This window comes from Microtus ochrogaster, unplaced genomic scaffold (assembly GCF_000317375.1).
Source record: "Microtus ochrogaster isolate Prairie Vole_2 unplaced genomic scaffold, MicOch1.0 UNK8, whole genome shotgun sequence".
Classification (NCBI taxonomy): Eukaryota; Metazoa; Chordata; class Mammalia; order Rodentia; family Cricetidae; genus Microtus; species Microtus ochrogaster.
The window spans coordinates 4,754,065-4,777,262 of NW_004949106.1; the positions used below are offsets into that span (position 1 = coordinate 4,754,065).

At 41.9% G+C, this 23,198-nt stretch overlaps 1 protein-coding gene across 1 annotated transcript in view; it reads left to right on the top strand.

Moving 5' to 3' along the window:
* The window catches only part of Stk17b (serine/threonine kinase 17b), a 29,125-nt gene that overhangs the window by 2,592 nt on the left and 3,335 nt on the right, over positions 1–23,198 (top strand). Inside the window, exons 2-7 of the mRNA XM_005366361.2 lie at positions 6,230–6,394; positions 11,266–11,478; positions 16,355–16,499; positions 18,209–18,335; positions 18,906–18,954; positions 19,971–20,150. Coding sequence (XP_005366418.1) covers positions 6,273–6,394; positions 11,266–11,478; positions 16,355–16,499; positions 18,209–18,335; positions 18,906–18,954; positions 19,971–20,150 — 836 coding nt within the window. The 5' untranslated portion in view covers positions 6,230–6,272. The remainder of the gene's footprint in view (positions 1–6,229; positions 6,395–11,265; positions 11,479–16,354; positions 16,500–18,208; positions 18,336–18,905; positions 18,955–19,970; positions 20,151–23,198) is intronic.

Sequence of the window (23,198 nt, forward strand, 5' to 3'; positions counted from 1 at the left end):
CCTGGGATTAAAGTGCTGGGATTAAAGGTGTGTGCCACCACTGCCCGACTCTATTTATGTTTTACCTGAGCATTTAATTCAGTTATTTTGTGCATGTAAATATTTATACATAATATGTTTGGTTGATTTCCTTGCTCTTTCCAACTAGTCCAAAAGAAGGTGTATTAAGCACTGAGAGACTTGAATGGTGAGATGGCAGGTCTCTCTAATCCTAAAGGCTAGATTCCCTTGGGCATTGTGATAGCTACTGAGCAAACAGTGCTTTGGCTGTGCTGTTAGTAAACGGTGTGGTAATTTATTGTACAACAGAAGCCCGGCTTTCCGCCTGATGAGTGACAAGCTCCGTGTAATTGTTGGCCCACTATTATTTCCGGTTTTCAACATCTTCCATCCTACTTCACGGTTGTAGGACCCATTCTTCTCTGGAGGTGGGAGAGGTGGCTGCAGGCCTTACTGCCTTGGCCTGGTGTCAGGCTGGGCTTCTTTGCCTGGACTGCAACCCTGGTGTAAACCATACCCCAGGGCTGGACTAGAGTCACTTGGCTTCCTATTGTGATCTTCAGGGGATTAAATTATCGAATTATGCTTGCTGTTGAGTACTTAAAGACAAACACAAACAGCACAACCCTATCAGAACACACAGCACGTGGGAGCCGACATTTGCTTGAGGCAGGACTGTGTTCCAGTCCCTGGCCGACTGAAGCAGATCCCTCCTCAACATGGCAGGAAGTTGTGTTTTTATGGATGCTAGGTAAATACATCTTCAGTCTGTCTTTTCCTGGACGCAGCTCAGCCTTGTTGGTGCGCATGTAAGAGAGAGGAGTTGCTCCCCTGCCATAGCCGTTCACACTTCCTTCATGCAGATCTAGATTTGCCAGTCTTCAGGCAGCACAATGTGGGGCTCTCAGGGAGCGCTTAGCTAACCCAGATAGTGACGTGCAAATGGGGGGTCACCTGGGCAAAAATTAGTAAGTACAGACTAAATGGTTTTTCAGTTTTGCATTACAGTAGAGGATAAAGATAATTGTCACATTTCTGGGTCTTGTGATGACCTCGTTTTGAACTGACAGTCTATAAGAGAAATCTTAATTATTTAGTCAACTGCTGGAATAATGAGAGACCGCTGACAGCTTCAGGACTGCAATTTCAAGATGATCTCAGTTCAGCCCACCCCTTAGATGTTCCTAGACATACATTTTGCTGTGCCTTACCTATAGACTTGTAGTCAGATGTTTTCAGTCCTCACTAGGGACGCCGTGCTGAGGTGCGTGAGCTCAAGTGAACTGTGGGTGTCCCCAGACACAAAGTGTGCTGCTCTCTAACGTTCAGTCTTCAGGTGCTGTGTCCAGGGTCCTCTTGTTTGAAGATAGACAAAAGGCATGTAAGACAGCCTGTGGGTTTTAGGCAAAGCTTCCTGGGGCAGAGCATGCATAAGAAGTAGCCCTTTAAGGAAAGGTAGGATATATGTTTCAGGCAGAGAAGTAAAGCAAAGAAGTGGAGATCAAATAGGAAACTGAAGCATGAGAGGAAACGGAGCTAGGGCATATTGAGCTTCCGGGGTCTTTGAGCATCACGCCGCAGAGGGGTTTACCTTACAGTTCCTGGGGCTAATAAAGGACTCATCGCAGGCAACTTACTTCTCAATGCTTTCAGGATTGCATTCTGTGGTTTCTGTATTCATAAGCTCTTTGCATTTGATAGCTTTGAAAGAGTATTGCAGTGAGTAAGTTTTAAGTTTGAAGGGTGTTTATTTAATGCTCATCATGCTGGCTTTCTCCGTCCAGCTCAGCCCAGGCACAGACTGAATCTAACACTTCCTCTCTTCCTATCTGAATTCCCACTGTAATTATCATAGTGGGAGTTAGTGAAGACACTGGAAAGAGTGTGTGACCCCATGCGTGTGCACCACGTGAGTGCACGATTGACATCATCACTGTGTCTCAGTTGTGCCTCCTGGCGTTGTGTCTGCGATTGCCATAGTCTGATAAAATAGTCAGTGATTTCAAATCGAGTAAGCTAAATTGGTAATTTGAATTTAGAATGTTACATTCTTGGTTAGAATTGGCTATAAAAGCTATGAATTGTAGAGAGATCTCTGGATTGTTTATTAGAAATGAGAACTTGGTGATCACTTGAGGACAGACAAGGAGAGGCAGAACTGACCGGCAGCCCTCATGTGTACTGTATCACAGGCAGCCCCCGCTTGTGAAGACTTTGTTGACCAGAGATGACTTTTGCGCCCTTATAGGCAACATTGGATATAGGAGAAACAGGAAAAAACGTAGACTGACAGCTCTTAAGGAAATTAGGAGGCAGCAAACAAGAAGGCTTTAACAGCTTCCGGTGCAGGTGTATTAGCAATAGGCAGATGTGCCTATGGTCTGGTCTCTTGAAATGTCTTGTCCTACGGCAGAACTTGTATCCCAAGAGATATAGAGCCACGATGAAATGAGTCAGAGCATCCAAACTCATTTGCATATTTAAATGTATTTGGAAAACTGCAATTGCCCAATTCTGTTTCTGGCTACATCTGTTGTCATACAAGTACCTGTGCTATACTCATCCTTTCTGGTGACCATCATATGAGTGTTAAAGAATTTGCTAGGGTATGAAGTTAATACATGCCAAAGACCAGTTAGGAAGTCCTTGAAGTGGGCTGATCAATAAGATCTGCTTTAGACTACCCTTGTGCACTTCACTCCCTTTTATTAAAAAGAAACTACGCTCCCTTTTTCCTCATGTAACTAAATAGCAGGCTTGGCCACACTTAATTCTCATTAGTATACTTGAATGTCACACTTTGGACTCTTGGTCTCAGTATCGGACTTTTCTCAATACCCACTCTGTGTGTGTAGAATTATTCTCTGAAAATTTCATGCATGTATACAATGTATACAATGTATCCGTTCCCACCCCTCCCTCCATCTTCTCTTAGGACTGCATCACATCTTCCTTCTAAGTTCATGGTCTTATTTATTCATTTAATCTCACTGAGGCCAGTATGTGCATGGCTGCTCAATTAGCACATGGGGAATTTTCAGTGACCACACTCCTAGAGGAAAGGGGCTCCCCCTCTTCTAATAGGTCATCAACTCCTGATAGACCCTCAGCTACGGGTGGGGCCACGGGAGCACCTCCCCATGCTAGAACTTTCACTGTGATCTTGTGCAGGTAAGCACAGCAGCCGAGAGCTGAACCGTGTAGCCCACGTCTCGCCCAAAGGAGAGCATTTCACAGCACTCCCCGTCCTCCAGGTCTAACGTTCTCCCCCGAGATGTTCCCAACTCATTACATACAGTGAGAACTAAGTCTAGTCAAGAAATGCTTAGTGTTTTTCTACATAACATTAAACAGTACACTGATTTGTGTTTAAATTATAGCCTGAAGTTGTACATGGTCTCTGTATGAGAACTGACCTTTGATTTGGATAATAAACACCACCAACTATACATAAAAGCAAAGAAAATGTTGAGACCTTGAAAAACCTGGCCACTAATGGTTACTGAACTGATTTATCATACGATCTATAAACTTTTATGTCTTTCATTTCGTACTTAATGAGATAAAAAGTCATCTTTCAAAGTGCAACTTTGTTGAGTGTTAATATGTGGATTTTAGAGTTTCAGATTTTTGCAGTGTTTTTAAAGTCAGAATTTATGCTTAATTGAACATAAACCTTTCATGCCATAAAAGGATCGTATTACCTCTTGAAAACTGAGAGTAGAAAATGATTATTCATAAAATGTTTATTGGTTTTAGTTTCTATGAGAGGCAAATATCCTAGAATCTAAAATTTATATAAAAAAAACTCATAAACTTGTCTCTCTGATTACTTGCCATATTTTTTTTGTTGATGAAAGGTGCCGGGACTACAGCCCAGTTATGTCAGTGACTGAGCCCTGGCCTCCTATTTGTGGAAATGGGAGTAATGGAAGTGTAACCATAAGTATGGACTCGAAATAAAGGTGGCACCGGAAAGCCTTAGCCTAACTCCACGTAGAGACTGATACTTGCATTGGTTTGTCGGAGAATAAAATGTGACCTGTGAACTGCAGCACTAGGAAAGTACGAAGAAGTTCACGCCACCGGGTGTGATGGCACAGGCCTGTAATCCCAGCTGGAGAGAGAGAGAGAGAGAGAGAGAGAGAGAGAGAGAGAGAGAGAGGATTATAACCAGTTCAAGGTCTCCCTGGATTACACAGAGTTTTCTAGGCTTACACAAAGTTTTCTAGGCTAACCTGGACAGCATAGTGAGACCCTTAAAAACAAACAAACAAACAACAACCAAACCCAAACCAGCAGCTTTCCTCGGTGGTCATTTTCTGCCAGTGTTGTGGCTTGCCTTGCACTCATGTGTTTTGTATAGGAACACCAAAGTCTTAGTGCATTAGTGCCTACCTTACTGGCCATTTTAACTTAGCGCCTCAAACGCCCTTATCTGAAAAGGCAGTTTGAGTGTGAGTTACTGGGGGTTAATATTTCACTAACAAATACAAGGAAGGTGTAGTTTGCCCTAGAACGGGAGCCGTTAGGATCCCGAACTCATGTTGAATCCCCATTGCGAGGCTCCCTTTCCCTCCTCGACAAGGTTTTGTTGTGTAGACCTCTTACTCCGTGTGATTCAGGTTGGCCTCAGACTCCCAGCTGTCGTACCTGCCTTGAACTCAGACTGTTTTAGCCTTCTGAGTGCTGGGTTCACAGGCGTGCGCACCACCGCACCCAACCATTGTGAGGTGTTGAGAGGGTGAGGTCTTGAGGCTGTGGTAGAGCCACTGGGAAGTGATTAGGCTTAAGTAGGGTCCTTAGGTTAGAACCCTAGGGGCTTTATGAAAGGAAGGGAAGAGACAGACAAGTGCACACACTCCTTGTTTCTTGTGATGCTTTGTGATGTCTTTGGACTCTCCAGCAAGAAGGCCACCATCATTTGAGGCTCCTTGGCCTTCTACTTCCAGAACTGTAAGCCAAAGTAGACACTCTTTCTTTAGTAATAGCGCAATTGCTGTATTGGCCCTCCAGTATAGCGACAAGAACCAGACTGACACAGTCGGGAACTTAACACTGCACGGCCTCGCGGCAGTGATGAAGAGTAAATGGAATTCAGACCGAGCGTTTCAGCTCTGTGTGTTTCTCAGTGTACTGCGTTGATGCTCTTAGACTCCTAGAGATGTTCCTCCAACTACGTAGAGGAGTTTTCCCGTGGGACCAAAGGTTACAGAGAAACGGTTTGCAGATTTGAGAATTGAACAGGAAACTGTGCTCCAGTCACACTGCCTGTTTGCTGAAATACAGAAGAGAATAGTTTGCATTTGAATTAAAATGCAAAATTAATTTAAAAAAAAACAGTTCTGAAGCAGGAAGTGAGGCGGGGGATTGTGGCAGTGGCAACGGTCTAGAGGGTTTTATAGAGGGTGCTAGTGGACTGATTCCTGGCCTTTCCTTAGGCAGAGGTGGCAGAGGCCACCCTAATTACACGAGTTCAGCTCACACGAACCAGCAGTTCGGTAGTGAGGCTTCATAAAGCTTTAATATTAGTTAATATGAAGCAGGAATTTCACACCAGACATGGCCACATAAAGTACACGAAGCTGCAGACAGATGCGGATTTGAACTCTGGATTGGTGATTATCTCTGGCCAGTCCCTGACCCATCGAAATTACTGAGTTTTCCTGCACGGCCCACTCAACGTTGAGGCTCTGCCCTAGGAAGAACTCTTCAGGTCTAAGGGAGTTTCTAGATTTAGTTTTGAAAAGTAGCCAGTCCATGAACAAGTTCTATTTTTGTGTTTCACAGGACTGTGATATAATTCACAAAATGTGAACTTGCCCCCCCAAGCTTGTTTTATCATATGAAGTTAAAACGCAGTCTTTACATTGCTACGCTAAATTGCACAGGTGTGTGAAACCTGTCACTTAAAGAAGTCACAAATCAAATAATGATCACCTCATTCCATTTTAATCATATGATTTTTACTGTTTTCATAGCAATTTCATTTAGAAGTGAAGTCGGTAGCTTTGTTTCTGCGCCATAGAGGAGGGGATACCAGTTTAAGCTTCTAGCGTTTTCTCCGTGTGAATAGTATGGTTTCTGAAATCAGCCTATCTGCACTGTGGTCGCGTCTTAATACTATATTTGGACTTGTGCGCTGTAGTGCACATCCTGCCTGAGATAATGTCTCTCTTTCTTGGTGACATTTAAGTACAACCTCTCTTCCTGTCTCCCCTTCTAACAGGTAAAAGTGTGTGCCCAGAGAAGCAGACCTGCCATCATCTACCATGTCTCGGAGAAGATTTGATTGCCGCAGTGTCTCCGGCCTGCTGACCACCACTCCTCAAACGCCAATGAAGACGGAAAATTTTAATAATTTCTATACACTTATGTCGAAAGAACTCGGGAGGTAAGGAGACTTTGATATGTATGCTGTCTAAATTCAAATGCTTAATTTCTGCTCTAAAGCTCACTTGGACCACTATCAGTAATTAGAAAGAAAAGCCACCACCTCTGCTCTCTTAGTGGACTAGAAAGTCACATCTGTGGAGGAGTTCATATCCAAGGGCCCACCCAACTTCAGAGCTCAGCTCTTCCTGCGTCTGTGAGTGGGAAGGGGCAGCTTAGGCTGCCAGGTCCCCATCTGGGCTCTGCCACTGGCTGTCTGGGTGACTTCAGCTGTTAAACGTACCTCTAAGTGCCGGTCTCATCTTCTCAAGAAGAGATGCGGATCATATGTGAATGCTCACATGTAACTCATTTAGAATTTTCAGGGTTAAGTCACCTAATGTTTGTGAAGTGCTTAGTGTGGTGTTATATGCTGTGGTTTTAACACATTTGTCTCCATTTCTGGTGTTTGTCTAAGAGAGAAATAGAGAGATGCTTCACACACGCGCGCGCACACACACACACACACACACACACACACACTTTCATAAATGAAGAATATTTGACTCCTGTCTGATATCACAATTTATATCACAGAGAGCTGGTGTCCTATAAATAGAAGCTCTATGAATTCTGCCTTGGCTTAACCAGATACATCTTTCTCATGGCCAAGGGTGCCCTTGACACTTAGTACTGCAGTAGTTTTGATAGGCTTGAGAATTAGAAAAGCTATGCCCAGTTATTTATCTGTTGTGTGTCTCCTTAGGTTTAAATTAAGTGTGGAGGTGAAGGTTAGACTACCGTGGTCATACATATATATATGTATATATATGTGTGTGTGTATGTATGTGGAGGTCAGTGTTTTGTTTTATGCTACAGCGATCTATAAAGTCTGTTTTTGTTAATGGATAGACAGTAAACTAATATGTTTACTTTAGCCTGAAAATCTCTGTGTGGAAGCTCAGATTTGCTGACCATGAGCTTTCATTCTTTGCTGGCGTCTTGGATGTTTAGTAGAGGCTAGCCCTGGGTTTCTCCTTTTTCAGCTGTCTCACACAGCCCTGCTTTCATAACATAAAGATGAACCCCTCTCTCATCGCTATACAATATTTTGCTTTCTGCTCTGCTAATCTCTATTTGACGGACACAGTTTTCTTTTTGTAGCTGCACGCAGTATATGTTGAGGTCGCAGTCTCTCAAACGTTTAAACAAAGCTGAACATCGCTGGTTCCCTTAAGTGCTTATCAGGTGATCCAATAGCCAGATCGCCTTCCTTGGTGCAGTTTCCCTCTTCTGGACCTCATTCTGCTTCTGATTGCTTCTGTTGAAAAGAGAGGCCTGTATTAGACACAGCGCTGTTAGTAGCTTCCTCTTTGGGTTGTAAGTAGACTAGTGAAGAAACCCAGCATGCCATTAGGTGCCTGTCTGCCTCCTGTACATTGTTCCTCTCTCTCCTCCCTTTCTTCATCCCCTTTGGTCACTGCACATGTCCAATCTGTGTCGGACAGCATGATGTTCCTCCACCTGAGCTAGGAGCTCCTCGAGCTGCCTTGGCTCTGGATCAGAATTTGTGTGATGGTCTTAGTTGTGTGCGCTTTTTTTCTTAGTTGAGAAGATAGACTAAATATGTTCAAGTTGCCTCTTATTGCCAAATGTCTGGAAATTGCTCTGAACAGATACTTAGACCATGACTCGTTTAATCTATACCACAAGAAGCCTTCTCACCTATTTTTCTAGGTTACTGTTTGGATGAGTAACTTTATTAGGTTAACTTTGAAAAATAATAGGTATATTAGCTCCTGAGGGCTTCTCCCTTTAGCTCTGTAGAGGATGTGAGTGGGCCCACTCTGAGCTTTAAATTGTCTTACAGAGGTGGTGTCATAAGGAGCCATCATGAGTTGCAGTTAGTTTGCTTTTAAACATTTTAAAGCAAAAGCTCATGTTAGGAGCTGATTAAAAAGCCGAGTCAGACTGCTAAAATGCTGGCATCAGATGTCGTCATGGAAGAGACCTAAATTGCGTTTTTGAATTGCTTTGGGCCAATGACTCACATGGTAGATACTGATGCGTTTAATTTTTAACCTTGGCAATTAAAAATCATTATTTTTTAATTTTCTGTCCTTTAAGAAGATCCTTTCAAGCTGACAACCAGTCTTAGTGTGCAACCCTTGTGAAGTGAGTCTGGGGTTCTGAGCATGTTTCCCTGGGCGGCCTGCTCATTGTGTAACATAAACGTAATTCTAGTATGTGGAAAGCTAAAGAGTTATCTTTCTGTGTCAGCTTGTCTTTAAAATTTAATTTTAAAATGTCAGTGTTTGAGAGTGTATTTCCCTTTAGCAATACAAAGGAAACTGTATAAAGTAAGTCTAAGTTCATTTTTCACTATTCTCAAAAACTGCATTGTTCCTGTTTTTTAACATGTTGGATAAGTTTTTTCCACCCCTCCCCCAGCTGAGGCAAAGTTTCATGGGCCTTGTGGTTAGAAGGGTGAGGCAGATTCAAACGTCAGCTTCCTCTGTGGCTTCCCCTCCCCCTTCATATTTTATTGTGTGTTGTAGATGCAGAGAGTACCGGGTAGACGTTTCTCTGCGGGGAAACTAGTCAGTTCTGCCCTCTGAAGGTGTGTGTGGACTGGTATTATTAAGGTTTTACGTTTTCTTGACTCTGTCTTAAATTTGTACAGGAACATTGTATATTGAAGATTATTTTTATACTTCTAGCATAAACTGCAACTAGCATCTTAAAATGTAAAACAGATACTTGATTGTTCCCCTTAAAGCCTCTAATATTTATGCTAAAATATTTATCTTTTTTCACAGTATGTATGACTTTATGCATGTGTGATTATGTGTTAATATATGGATATAACTTTATCAAGACCTCAAATGTGGTAGTGCACACCTTTAATCCCAGCACTCCAGAGGTGAGACAGGCTCTGAGTGTGGGCCAGCCTTGTCTACAGAGTGAGTACTAGGACAGCCAGAGCTACCCAAAGAACCCTTTCTTAAAAAAAAAAAAATCCTCTGTGGATTTAAAAACCTAGCATAATGTGTAGTATCACAGTAGCTCCACAAACTCTGCTGCTTATCAGATGCTATTGTGTGTTAGTTTGCAGAATATAGATTTTTATAGACTTGATTAATGAGGTCAGAAATGTTTCCTTTGCTCGTAGTGCTTTTCCTTAGCAGTGAACAGGTCAGGTGACCATTCATTGCCCATGACATTTGCTCCACTTTGTCCTGGCTCCTGGGAGTAAGAGTAGGGAGTCTCAGGAAAGCCAGAAACAGCGAGGTAAAAGCAGGTGAAACTTGTTCACCTTGCTCCTTGTTTTTGAAGTGATTCTAGTGCCTAGATACTGTCACGTGACTAGTGTCGTGACGTTATCACAACTGCAAACTGTGTCTTTCAGATACATAGCTCTCTTGGCTTCCTACTTTGTTTCTAAACTTCACAAGGTGAGGTTTGTTTTTTTTTTTTTTCATAAAACCCCAAACTTCCTCTCTGTTTTAGACAAGTTTTTGCTTCCATATCTCAGTAAGAATTAGTAAGTGTGAAAGCTAATAGAGAAGCAAAGTCATTTTAAGGGGAGAAGTTATTCCGTAGTTGTGAGACAAGCAAGCTCGGAGTTCAGATTCCCTGGTTTAATTTCTGGCACTCAGCAATAAAGAATCAGGTTTGTACGTGTAGCATTATTTAGTTACAGTATGTTTTAATAAATGTAGGGTTCAGATTATAGCTTGTACATTTTATTTTTAATTATTAGCTATGTACTTTAGATTATTAACACTAGTTTTGAGGTAATTAGGAAGCAGTGAGGAGGAATCTGTCATTTTGGTTCTTGGGAGTAAAAGATAAAATCCAGTCAAGCAACTTATTCCCCTAACCCCACACTGTGAGCACCATGTGGGTCAAGTGGTTGACCCACTACCAGCTGACCATCCATTAGAAGTCTGTTTCTGAGAGTAACTGCAGCCATGGAGTTAAAATCACGTGCTTTCTGAAGATTTGTTTGTACCGGTGGTATCAGAAACCAGAGTGTGGTTTATTCTTAACATGGAGGTTATTAAATTGGGGTCTTTCAGAGTAAGGCCTGGAAGGTTTGTGATAGGCTTCAATCTGAAAAAAGACACAATCTGTCACGTGACTAGCGTTGTGATGTCATCACAGCTGCAAACTGTTGTCTTTCAGATACATAGCTCTCTTGGCTTCCTAGTTTGTTATTAAACTTTACAAGGTGAAGTTTTATCCTAAAATCCTGAAAAAGAGGGTTTGCAATAGGCTTTGGCCTGAAAACCCTCCAGAAAGGAATGTAAACCTTCTTATTTGAGGGTATGTATGCATTTTTTGGAGTGTACAAATCAATAGCTTTTATTAGTTCTTAAAATAATCCTTGCTTCAAAATAACTTTACATGTTTGTAAAATTAAATGCTGTCTGTAATAGATGCATATTCCAGGAGGAATAGTCTTTGTGCTTTAACTTTGGGTAGGATGCTGAATATTTCTGTTAGAGAGATAAAAGCATTTGTACTTTCTTAGAAAGATTAGCGTGGCATTACTGGTGTTTTTTGTGCCAAACAGTTGATAACCCCAAATTTCTTTGCCGATCAAAAATGCATTTGAATAGACTCCATATCTCTTAGGTGTCTATTAGGAGCATGAAGTTGGTAGGCATACAAAACTATCGGGTTTGCTAAAATTGTGTCACACTAATACTGAAAATAAATTGATTAACCTGCTGGATAGTTAGTCTTCTGCATTTTATGTGGTCGCATTGTAGACTTTATAAAAGAACATACGGTATTTGATTCATTTTATAGAGGAAAAAATGGCGCAGATGTGAACGAATTCACTCTAAGTTGAAGATATAAAACTGCCCTTTTCTTTCTCTCTAGAGGAAAGTTTGCTGTTGTTAGACAATGTATATCAAAATCTACGGGCCAAGAGTATGCTGCAAAATTTCTGAAAAAGAGGAGAAGAGGCCAGGATTGCCGGGCAGAGATTCTGCACGAGATAGCCGTGCTGGAGCTGGCCAGGGCCTGTCCCCACGTGATCAATCTGCACGAGGTCTATGAGACGGCCACCGAAATCATCCTGGTGTTAGAATAGTAAGTGTGTGCGTTCTCATGCACTTAAGTGTTTATTGTGATTGTGGAACGTGGTATGAAATGTCAGAGACAATAATAATAACAGTCTGGCAAAATTTATAGATGCTTGTTAAAAAATATTCGTTTATGTTTGTACATTTTTGACAAGACTAAATGTTTAGCTTCATACTTACATACCAAAACTAATTAACAGCAGGTAATAAACAAAAGACAACATAATAATTTGAAAATATAGTTGCAAGAATTTGATTCCATATAAATAGTACACAAATTGAGATTTTCTTCTAGAAAACAATGGTAAATAAAATCGAAGTAATTTTTATGACTAAAAACTAAAACCAAACCTGTTTTTTAATAAAACATGCTTAAGAAAATGATACAAGAAGAAGCTTGCCCAGAGGTGTGCCTCCAGCGTCACCAAGATATGTATAGCACAGACAATGTGAAAGGGCTGTCAGGAACTATGGCCAAAAGAGAGGGGAAATCCCTTGTTAGTAAAACAGTGGGGACACCAAAATGCACAGGAGACTGCCATGGCCTGCGGACGCACAGATTAATATCCAGTACAAACAATTAGAAGTTTTTTGAAGATAATGAACACTGGAAAGAGATCAGGTAAATTAATACTGAGTTTATCTCAGGTTTTGATAGGTTTTAATAAAGTAATGATGCTTTAATTAAATTTAATAAAGTAATTTATGCCAATTTAGCACAAACTATTAAAGAAAAGTGCTTTTTTAGAGAAAATAAGGCTACAAACTATAGTGATTCTTTATGCCTGCCAGTGTACATCATTGCCCGTTGAATTTGTAAGTGTATTTGTCCTATTTTATTTGCACAATTATGTGTCTATAGAGTGTGTGTGTGTGTGTGTGTAGCACACAAGCTTGTGGGGATTGGAGATAGAGTTTAGCTGCCCTCCTCAGTTAGTCTCCACCTTATGTATCGAAGCAGACCTTTCACTGAACCGAGAACTCACCGTTTCTGCTGATCTGCCTGGCCTGCTGGCTCCTGAGATTCCCCCCTTGCGTTAGCATTGCAGGTGGGCCACCACACCTGCCTGGTGGCCAGGACTGGTCCTCATGCTCCTGTGGCAAGTCTATCACCTGCTGAGTCACCTTCCCAGCTCCCAGGGCTTTTATTTTAGTGTTGATGTTGTAAGGAAGTGGAGATTTGTTTATATAGTGTTTGAAAACCAATTGTTTTGTGGAAGGAAATAGATGTGGCTGGAATTAACTTGTGGATGAAAGTGCTGCTTTTCTAAGGTCAAGCTGGCTTGGGGTTTCCTGAGCAGTGAACAGTGTGTGCGTCCCCAGAACCAGACTCCGCAGCAAAGTCTGTTCTAGAGCCGGCAGAGTAAGGTAGAGTAACAAGGAAGACTAGGAGACCAACGCCACTTCAGTTTTCTTATAGTTTATGATGACTCTTGTCAAATAGAGCTACCTTCCTGTGAGCTATGGGAAAGGCAGCTAGCATAGAAACAGTTAAGGAAAGGCTGGAGGATGAGTCCGTACAGGACCCTGACTGTATCTGTCAATCCTGCTGGAGCTCAGGGGAAGCAGCAAGAGTCTCTCAGAAACACGATGCGTGTCATGCATAGCCTGCGTTTACAGTCGGAAATGGGTCCAGAGACCTCTCCCAATGACTCAGGAAAATTGTTGTGACCTCACTGCCTGGCTGAAATATAACGAGCTCTCAGCAACTGTTTGAGTAGATTAGTACATTTAATCTCATAAAGTGGCTACGACTAAAATTTATTGCTAGGATTGGGGCTTAATTGTGTCTATTACTTTTGGGGTGGCAGCCACCCTGGGTGTTTTCATTTCATTCCAACAGTTTGGCCAGACAGATTTGCTGTAACAAGGAGACATATGTCTTTTGTCTTACAGTGAAAATGAAATGTGGAGTCTTTTCCTCTAATAATTTACAGATTAAATTCCTACCACAAACCATTCCATGTACTCACATTTATTCTACAAAATTCAAACCTCTGAAGACTTGGAAACATAATACAGTTGACATTCCTGCATTCTTCGCTTTGATCCCTCGGTTGTTGACCTTGTGCCGTCTTCACTGAGCCCCTGGAAGACTGCACATGTTAGTACGCCACATCAGGTGGCATTAGCATCAGCTGGTTTTGTTAGATTTGAAGATGAGTACGGCGGTCTGCCAGATCTCCCATTCGTTATAAAGGGACAGCCTCCCTTTGCAGTTGTCACTAATCTGAGTGATGACCTAGTAAATGCCCTTCTCCTTGACATGCTTGCTGGCCTTAGCAGTCACCGTGGATGTCGGGACGTGCTTCATTCTAATCCCATTATTCTCTCTGCATGTATTTACGTAAATTGTGTATTTACATTGATTTAAGCTGGCGTTCTTCCGATAAAAGTGTTCCTTTCCCCTTTCTCCCTATGTTTTCATGGTTTCGTTGAACTGTTAGCTAGCATCAAGTAAAGGTAACTCATTATGATCAATTAGTGGGCCTAATCAGCTTCTTCCATGATTTTCCTTCATGCCAAGTTTATCAAAGATTGACATTTGTCAGGTAGGCTTTAGATCTCCTACCCATTCTGTCTGATGAGATTGAGTTAGTGTCTGGAGACTTCCTGGCTCTGCACACTAAGATCCCTTGAGCCTTCCCCAGCTGAACCAGGTCAGCCCACTCTGCATGACACCCTGGTTGGAGTGGGTGGTATCTGGCAATTCAGAATAAACCTGCTAAGACCACACCTAGCAGCAAGTGACAAGATTACCACCCCCCCTTTTTGCTGTTCTTTTAAACTAAAGTATTGCCCGCTATGGCATGTTTTCAGAGAGTCAGAGTTATAGGGTTAGGTTAGGTACATTTGCTTCTGTTTATATTCAGTGTTGGGATTTCATTTAAAAACAAAAAAAACCTCCTTATTAAAAATCATTTTAGCTATAAAAAAGGTATGCACAATTTAAAACTCAGACATGTAAAAACGTTTGGCGCTTGTGTGTGCGTGCATGTGCGTGTGTTGATGGCAGGGTTGTAAGCACCTGCTGTGTCGCTCTGCCATGTCCCCATGGATGGCTGATTCCAGAGGACTCCATGTATGGCTTAGCGCTTTATTCCGCTGTCTTACACAGAGGCTTTAGCTTCAGGTAAATCTGGGAGCTGATTGCTGGCTCAAAGAATAGTGCATGTCTAACTATATATACAGTGTCTGAACCCCCATGATCATTTTAGAAAGTCCTTTTTTGAGTTTTTGCATTTGCTGACTTTATAAATATACATAAAACTTCCTTTAGCAATTAATATAGCTAAGAGTTCTTCGAGTTCTATTGTGTTTTTGTATTTTGCTGTTTTGTCTCAATCCAAACCTTTTTTAAAAACCAAATTGTTTACTTTTGTAAATCAAAGTGGGGTTTTTCTAATTACCTTGTCACTCGTAAGCAAGTTTTAGATCTTATTTTTATTGAAACACATAGCCCACATAAAAGTATTACCTTCCAGTTCAATGTATCAGTGACTGTCCATTCCTCTCTTTGGCTGTTTTGCTGCGCTGGTCTTGTTGCATCTCTTTATGAATTAGGGTTCTGAGAATAGACAAGCCACCACATCCCCACTTTGCCCACACTGAGTGCTTTAAAAGCGTGTGTGCAGGCAATGGGGAGAATACCTTCAAAAAGTAGTAAGGGGAACACGTTTTCTAAACGGACACATGAAGTGTTTAGTGCTGAGTTTTAAGCAAACTAAAATTGATTATGGCATAAACTGATTCGTTTTTTGAAGCCATGAGACAAACGCTGCCCTTGAAACAGAGCAGCCTGAAGGGAAAGTTGCTCGTAATTAACAAGCAATAGCTGTAGCTGTAGCAGGACTGAGACGAGACATGCTTTTTGTTGGGAAGTTACAGAGTCTGTCCATTGGGAACGTCCGCTGTGCTAGCTAATTTAGCAGCAGCCACAATACGCAGTCTTGATTTTTGTGGCGCCCCCACGAGTACCCACTGACCCGTGTCTTGCTTCCTATGGTTTTCTCAGTTCATGGTACATCTGCACCTTGTACAGTGCCTAGCACACAAGTTCTGAGAACTTCGTGTGTCATCTCTCTGTTTTCACCTTCTGAGAATTGCATTTGCAGTATTGTATTGCTAATCTCATCTCGGTGCTGCTGCAGGAATGCAGTTGGGCCACTCTATTCTTGAGTGCATTTTTAGTTACAGTAAATAGTGGGACTAGAGAGGGAGGGGTAGATGTGTTGTCATCTGCGCCATGGATTCCTGCTTCTTCCTCCAAAGACCTCGGGGAACTGTGTGGAAAGAAGAGGCTAGTATATTAGATATTCATGAGTATAAACTTATTTCTTTTTCCAGATTTGTTTTCCTATATTGCCTTCCCATGACTGGTTTTGTAGTTTCTAATTGTGAAATTTCTGATACTTACATTGCCTTTACTATGATACGTCAGGTCAGACAATACAGTTAGTTTTTGTGAATGTTCAAAAGGTTTTGGTGAGTGGGTAGGATGGGGTAGGGGGTGTCACTGTTGAGTGGGTAGGATGAAGTGGGGGGTGTGTCATTGGCACCTTCAGACATGTTCCTTACCAGCGGATATTTTTTCCTGTGTTGTCATAAACCAAGTGTCAGCAGCAAATTCTCATGGTTTTCCTTGGCATGCTATGTGCAGATTAATCTGTGACAGCTTACAGCAGCAGTGTAAAGTATTGGTGCTTGGAACTTAGGTTTGAGACCACCATACCCTACATACAACATCTTTCTTAGTCTTGACAGCCACGGAGATGCTATACAAGCATGGACGTTTACATGAACATTTGCTTAATGGGTATACAATATTTAAAGGTTATTTTTAGATAAATGATTTTAATAGTTCTATTTGAATTTTCTTTCAGTGCTGCAGGTGGAGAAATATTCAACCTGTGTTTACCTGAGGTGGCTGAAATGGTATCTGAAAATGATGTTGTCAGACTCATTAAACAAATACTTGAAGGAGTGGATTATCTACATCAGAATAACATTGTTCACCTTGACTTAAAGGTATGGTAATGTGATTTAAACTAACATTGCTGTTCTTTATCTGTCCTTGGTAGCTCAGTGTCAGGCTGGCCTTGGTCATGGTCCTCTAGACTTGTGGGTGCCTCTGCCAGGGTAGGGCTGCATTGGGCTTTGCTTTGTACTGAGTCAGGAGAGGCTGCCTGTGTGCTAAGCATGAAATATACCACCTAAAACCTAGCACCCTTACATGTAATCCATCCATCCTGCTCCAAGGCACATGTACCTTGCCTGGCTCCTCCTCCCTTCGAAGTGATTGGTTCTGATGACTGCCTGATCCCCTCCTGTTGTTCCTTGTCCTTCTGCTTCTGCGTCTCATTCCCCTTTCTCTGAGGTGTCACGTGGTCTGTCTCTGCAGTTTAGTCAGAGTTCTCACGCAGGCAGTCCCCCTGCCGTGGTCTGTCTTTCCTGCACAGTCGCTCCCAGGCCTTGTCGTCCGAAGTAACACGTTTGTTACCCCGTGGATTCTCTCTGTCTGTAGTTGGCCTGCAGGAGCCTTTGGGTTCCTCTGCCACCTTCATAATATAATTTCAAAGTTGGTGCCTAGCATAACCCAGACCTGTCTCTAATTTCCACCTGTGGATTCTGTACCATTTGAAAGTTCTATAAATTTAAATGTGCATTGCCCAGCTCTTTATCCTATCCCCTTAAAAAACAAAGCAGAACAAAGACACAAAGACAAAAACCACATTTTTATTTGTTTCCCTGTGGAGGGGGAGGAAATTTTTATCATCTGGCCTCCCTGCCCTTCCTCCTATAATCACGTGGTTGGGGAAGGGCAGCATAATAAGTGCCAGGATGATTGCCTGTGAATCTGTTTGGTCTTTGTTCTGTGTAATGCAACTGTCCCACGGCACCTCCGAGCACTTGAAGTCGGGGTGGCCTATAAACCTGGCTTTTCACACTGCAGCCATGAAGCTGACAGCAGAGTTGACTTGTCTCCTATAGTCGTCTCTTGTGATTTAACGTGAAGCCTGGCATAGTCCCTAAGCTAAAAGACTGTTAGGATTTTTGCACAGACTTTGTGAGCAACACTTCTGCATTTATAATGGGTCCTGATAGGGTGCTTTGTCGAACTACAGTAATAAAGTCAAGTCATGTGGCTCTTGGGGACAGCGGAGAACACGCACATTACAGATACAGCTTATTGTCTGAGCCACACACCTCGAGACAGTCAGGCCAAGCTTGTCTAGGGCCATCCGTCACACTGTTTAGAACCGCGTTCCTCCCTGGATGTGGATATGCGTGTAACTCCTGCATGCTTACCCTGCTGTCTCCCAGAGCTCCTTTCTCATTGACACTCAGCCTGAGCATCGTCGTCTCTGTCGCCAAGACTGCATGTTTGCGTGTGCGTGTGCGTGTGCGTGTGCGTGCGTGCGTGTGTATGTGCGCGTGTGTGTGTGCGTTCACCACTTGAACTTTTTGTGGGCAGAATTTAGTGCTCTTGTCTTTATAACTACATAGTCCATATGTCATAATGAGCCCAACGTCTTACAAACTGAAACTCCTTCTTGGCCGCCTTTTGCTTTCTTCGTCTTTAAATGTGGGCTTCTCCCTAACTGGCAGTTGAGTGGTGTTGGCTGAAGTACTGTAAGGATGCATAGAGCCGAGCAGCAAGGTAGACTCATTCGCCCGCAGTCTAGGACCAGCCCCTTTGCTGTGCATTGCTCATCTCCTCTGTGTGCTTTATCTAGCCGCAGAACATACTACTGAGCAGTATATACCCACTTGGAGACATAAAGATTGTAGATTTTGGAATGTCTCGAAAAATTGGGAATGCGTGTGAGCTTCGAGAAATCATGGGAACACCTGAATACTTAGGTAAGAAATGCATTTTGTTTTTATATCATTTTGAAATGTGTAAAGATCCCTATTTAAAGCTATATTTATGGTGGAGATGTGGCTAACTATTATGGTAGAGTGCTCACTTAGCACCAAACAAACAGAAAATCCTCACGTATTTTAGATCACACAGTACTAGGATTCATTTGATTCAGAAAGTTTAATGTGTTCAAATATGGTTATGACTCATTAAATGAGGGGCAGTGAATACAGGAACAGGTTACACATTTGGAACAGCTCACAGGACATTGGCTATGTGCAAAAGCTCAGTGCATGTTTATACTGACTTTGTGTGCAGGGAGAAAAGCGTAAAAGGGAAATCAGTACAAAATAGGCAGAAAGCAGAGGAGAGAAACAGAAGCACTTCTTCATGTCATTTCCACACTATCAGCTGTGAATGATCTCAAAATAATTAAAGCCCCACTACATTCCTGTTGACGTTCTCTTACTCTGCCTTCCATAGCCAGATCAAGTCGTAATTTACTGTAAGGTGATTATTTTGCTTTCAAGTTTGCCCGTGTTGAGTCTTAATTTAATTTTCTCTTTCAGCTCCAGAAATCCTCAACTATGACCCCATCACCACCGCGACAGACATGTGGTGAGTCTACTGGTTATCTAGATACTCCCTTCACAGCTGCACAATCGATGCTTAGCTTTTAGAAAAGCAACTTTAATACAAGAATAAGGCTTTCTGTCAAAGATGCTATTGCAGAGAGGTCATTGAGGACATTTGACCTGCCTGTCCTTTTCAGTGAGCTCCTGATCAGAGGTGCAGAGATAGAAACTCCCCTCCCTGGTCACCTCAGTGACACACACTCAGGAAGCTGGCTGGTGTGTCCGTCATAGCTTGGGGTGATTCTCTGCCCAGCTGTGCGAGTATAGAAGGGATCGGCACGGTGTTTGCGGAGCAGGAGGAGGTCAGGTGCACACAGAAGCTCAGTTTATGGTTCACCTGGTTCACTTCTAGGGAATTGTGGGGTTTGAGGTCTCAGAGAGACCTCACAGGAGCCAGCAGTAGGATGAGCAATGGAATTTCTGTTGCCACAGCAGACCGACTGACTTACCTTAGCCTTACTCTCCTGATTCTTTAAATCTAATGGGTTTGTAACGATACAAAGATCTGAGTACTGATACATGTGTAAAGTCTGCTGTGTTGTCTTGTTCTAGCTCCTGACCAGCCTTGTCCTTAACATATTTACATTTGAAAGTTTTTGCCCTTCCAACCTTGGGCTTTGCCAGACTTGCAGACTGAGTTTGCAGAAAACCCTGCCTACATCATTATTGTGTAATTGGACAGACTTAAAATGCAGCTGTCTTATGTTCCCTATCACATGTCTATACCGAAGGTTGTGTAGACTGTAGATAAAATAATATTTTCATTGGATTATGTTGATATTATATGTAACATATATGTGGACTCTGTTTTCTTAGTGAGGCCAATGGAAGTAATGTAACTATTTTAGGTTTTATAAGACAGTAATCTCTAGAAGCAATTTAAGTCTTTTTTTACTGCCAGTTTTGAGGACAGGAACTTGTGTGCTATTAACTGTAGTATCTATAAACATTGTTAAATTAATAGACCTTTTAAGCTTTCTTCTCCCTCATGTCTTTCAGGAATATTGGAGTCATAGCATATATGTTGTTAACTCACACGTCGCCGTTTGTAGGAGAAGATAATCAAGAAACATACCTGAATATTTCTCAAGTCAACGTAGATTATTCAGAAGAAACTTTCTCCTCAGTTTCACAACTGGCCACGGACTTCATCCAGACCCTCCTAGTAAAGAATCCAGAGTAAGTAAAGCTGTGAGTTAAATGTTGTTACAGAACAAACGTGTCCCTGTTGAGAAGGGTGCAGTCTACACCAAATGCACCGTGTGTGCAGACCATGGTGGGCGCATGGAAGTTGACGGGAACTGCCAGGAAAGCGGGCAGGGGTATGGGGAAGAGAGGGACGGGAATCTCAGTCATAAGAATTATTTTGTGCATGTATGGAATTGTTATTGTGAACCATTTTTGTAAAATTTGAAATGCTAGGAAAGTAAAAACACATTAATGTCACAAGAAAGGTGATTCTAAAGTCACACAGTTATTACACGTGTCTGTCCAGATTTCTGGTAAAGCGTATAAATGCTAGTAAAATAAAAACATTAATGTCACAAGAAAGGTAATTCTAAAGTTATACAAAGTTATTACACGTTTTTTCAGATTTCTGGTAAAGTGATAGAAAGTTGATATGAAAGACAATTAAATAACTAATATGCAACTCTAAGCAAAAAAGCACACAACAGGAAGTTTAGAATGAAGGGGAGATTTGACTGAATATTTGCTCAACCAGCTCCTTATCCTTGGCTCACTATGATGGGCCCTGGATGTTTGCAGTTAAGTAAGTCTGTGGCATAACAGGCACAGGTTACCAATGGCGAAATCTTAAAGGATTAGATGTCTACTCTTTTATATAGAAGAATGGGCAAATTTTGATGGCTTAGAAGAAAGAAAAAAAAAAAGCCCAGGGTCATAGAGTATCTTTCACCCCAGCATATGCTGAAAATGCAATGCATCATGGGATTTACTGGAGAAAGGACTTGATCACTGGCAGTTTCAAGGCAAGAAGAGGCCCTGCTCTTCTTCAAGAAGGCTGGCTTGTGTCCTGGGACCGGTGGTCTCACTCTGCAGACTTCTGCTGTTGGCAGTTAACCTCCTGGAGGACTCAGTTTCTTTATCTTTGAGAGGAAAAAAACAAAACAACAACAACAAAAACAGCTTTCTGAATGTTTTGCCAAATGAATTTGAATCCAGACAACTCTTGCTTGGTAATTTTGGACATGAATGTTTATTTCATATAAAGAATTATATTGTGGTTTGTTTATAAGCCATTTTTGTTTTCTTAAGTAGACTTTGCCTATAGTCTCTTTAATGAGCATATTACTAGTTTAATTATGAAAGATGATATACAAAAACAAAAGACCAGAAATAGCTACCAAATGGTTCCTATTGAGCCTTTGGGTTCACAGGTGTTTCTCCTTTTGAACACTAAAAAGCGATTTTCAGACCCAGAGTATTGGGTGGACATCACTGACTGTCTTTTCAGGATTTAGCAGTTGCTAGTTGTTGTTTGCTTTGTTTTTTTCTGAGACAGGGTTTCTCTGTGTAGCTCTGGCTGTCCTGGAATTTGCTCTGTAGACCAGGCTGGCCTCGAACTCCCGAGCACTGGGATTACCCGGCGACAGTTACTATTTTTAAGAGTATAAACTAAATGCAGGAAATGAATTCCTGATTTACAGTTTCTCCAGAGGCTTTCTAAATTGAAGGGCTTTAGTAATTTCACTAACCTGTGTTTGCTTGGCCAGCACGTGCTTCGAGCTTGACTGGATTTCCGTTTGTTCTCTGGCACATTTTCTGTTGGGCATAGGTCAGGGCGGGGCATCTACACCCCAGTTTTCCTCTCAGCTGTCGTGAAAACACATCTTCATGCGTAAAGGGAATCTCCCCATAAGCAGACGTTAGGCCTGGAGGTGAGGAGGAAATGCTCTGTCCAATCCTTCAATTCTGTGTTTTCGGGTAGTACTGAAACACACAGTATTTAAGCGGTTTGCTTCCTAGCTCTCACTCTTCCACCCTGGTACCCCACAGTCTGTTTAACAAGACCCTACTGGTGCTTCCAAGACCTTGATGTTATAAACAGCAATCTGGTGAACACTAAGGAAATGCTTCCAGAAACTAGGTTGATTCTCCCCAGAGCAGGAATTTCTGTTTTATATTTTGCAACATGGTTTTATGTGTCCTCCCAATTACTTCTAATATTCAATATAATACCAGTATCTTTTAGAAGATTATGGAAAACAAGCATTTATAGTATCTAGGATGTACTTTGTGAACTTAGACCTTTCTTCCTTAATCTTTGTTTACATACTAGTTGTCAGTGGTGGGGACCAATGCCACGGCCTTCACAAATGAGGGAATTCTACCGTTTGGCTTCACCCTCAGCCCATGAACTCACATTTGTGTAAGGAGTACAAAACAAATCTGTTTCTATAATGTCAGAGAAAACATCAGTCAATGGTCATGCCTGATCATTGAACTTAATTTTTAGATATCCTTTATTACAGAATAAATACGTGCTTTATTTAGCTCTGCAGTGACGCAGACGGATTCTTAAGCTGTATTATCTACTTTGAGTTACCACCCGGCTCAGAGTGGCTGTCATCAGAAATCTGATAACTCTCATGCTGGGGAGAGTGTGAGGAGAGAGGAACCCTAGTCACTGTGTGAGACTGCGGATCCGTAGTCGTTATGCAAATTAACTTGTAGGTTCTCTAAAATTCAAAAGAAATTATTTTATGACCCAGAGGGACTCTATGTCCTACCACAGAGATATTGGTATACCCATGATTATTGGTGCTTTATTTATAATAGCAAAGAAACCAAGCGAGTCAGTAGATGAATAGATAGTGAAAATGCACAAAATGAAATATTACCCAGTTGTAAAGAAAAATCATGAAATTTGTAGGGAAATGACGTTGGAAAGTATGGTAAGGAGGTGCCTAAAACTAGCAGAAGAAACCCCCTATGTTCTCCCTCATATGTGGGTCTTAGGCTTCAGAATTCCATGCTAACTGGAGAAGGCCGCTGAGACGCACAGGCCGCGACCAGGCAAGTGTTTGAGTGGCTGCTTAATCTGTTGTGAGCTCGTTATAACAAAACGGTTTTGTTTACTAAGAGTAAAGTGACGTATTTTCAGGTGGGCGAGAAAGCAGCTGACAAAAATGATCATAGAGAAACTCTCTGGAGTTGACATAGAGAAATGATCATAGAGAAACTCTCTGGAGTTGACATAGAGAA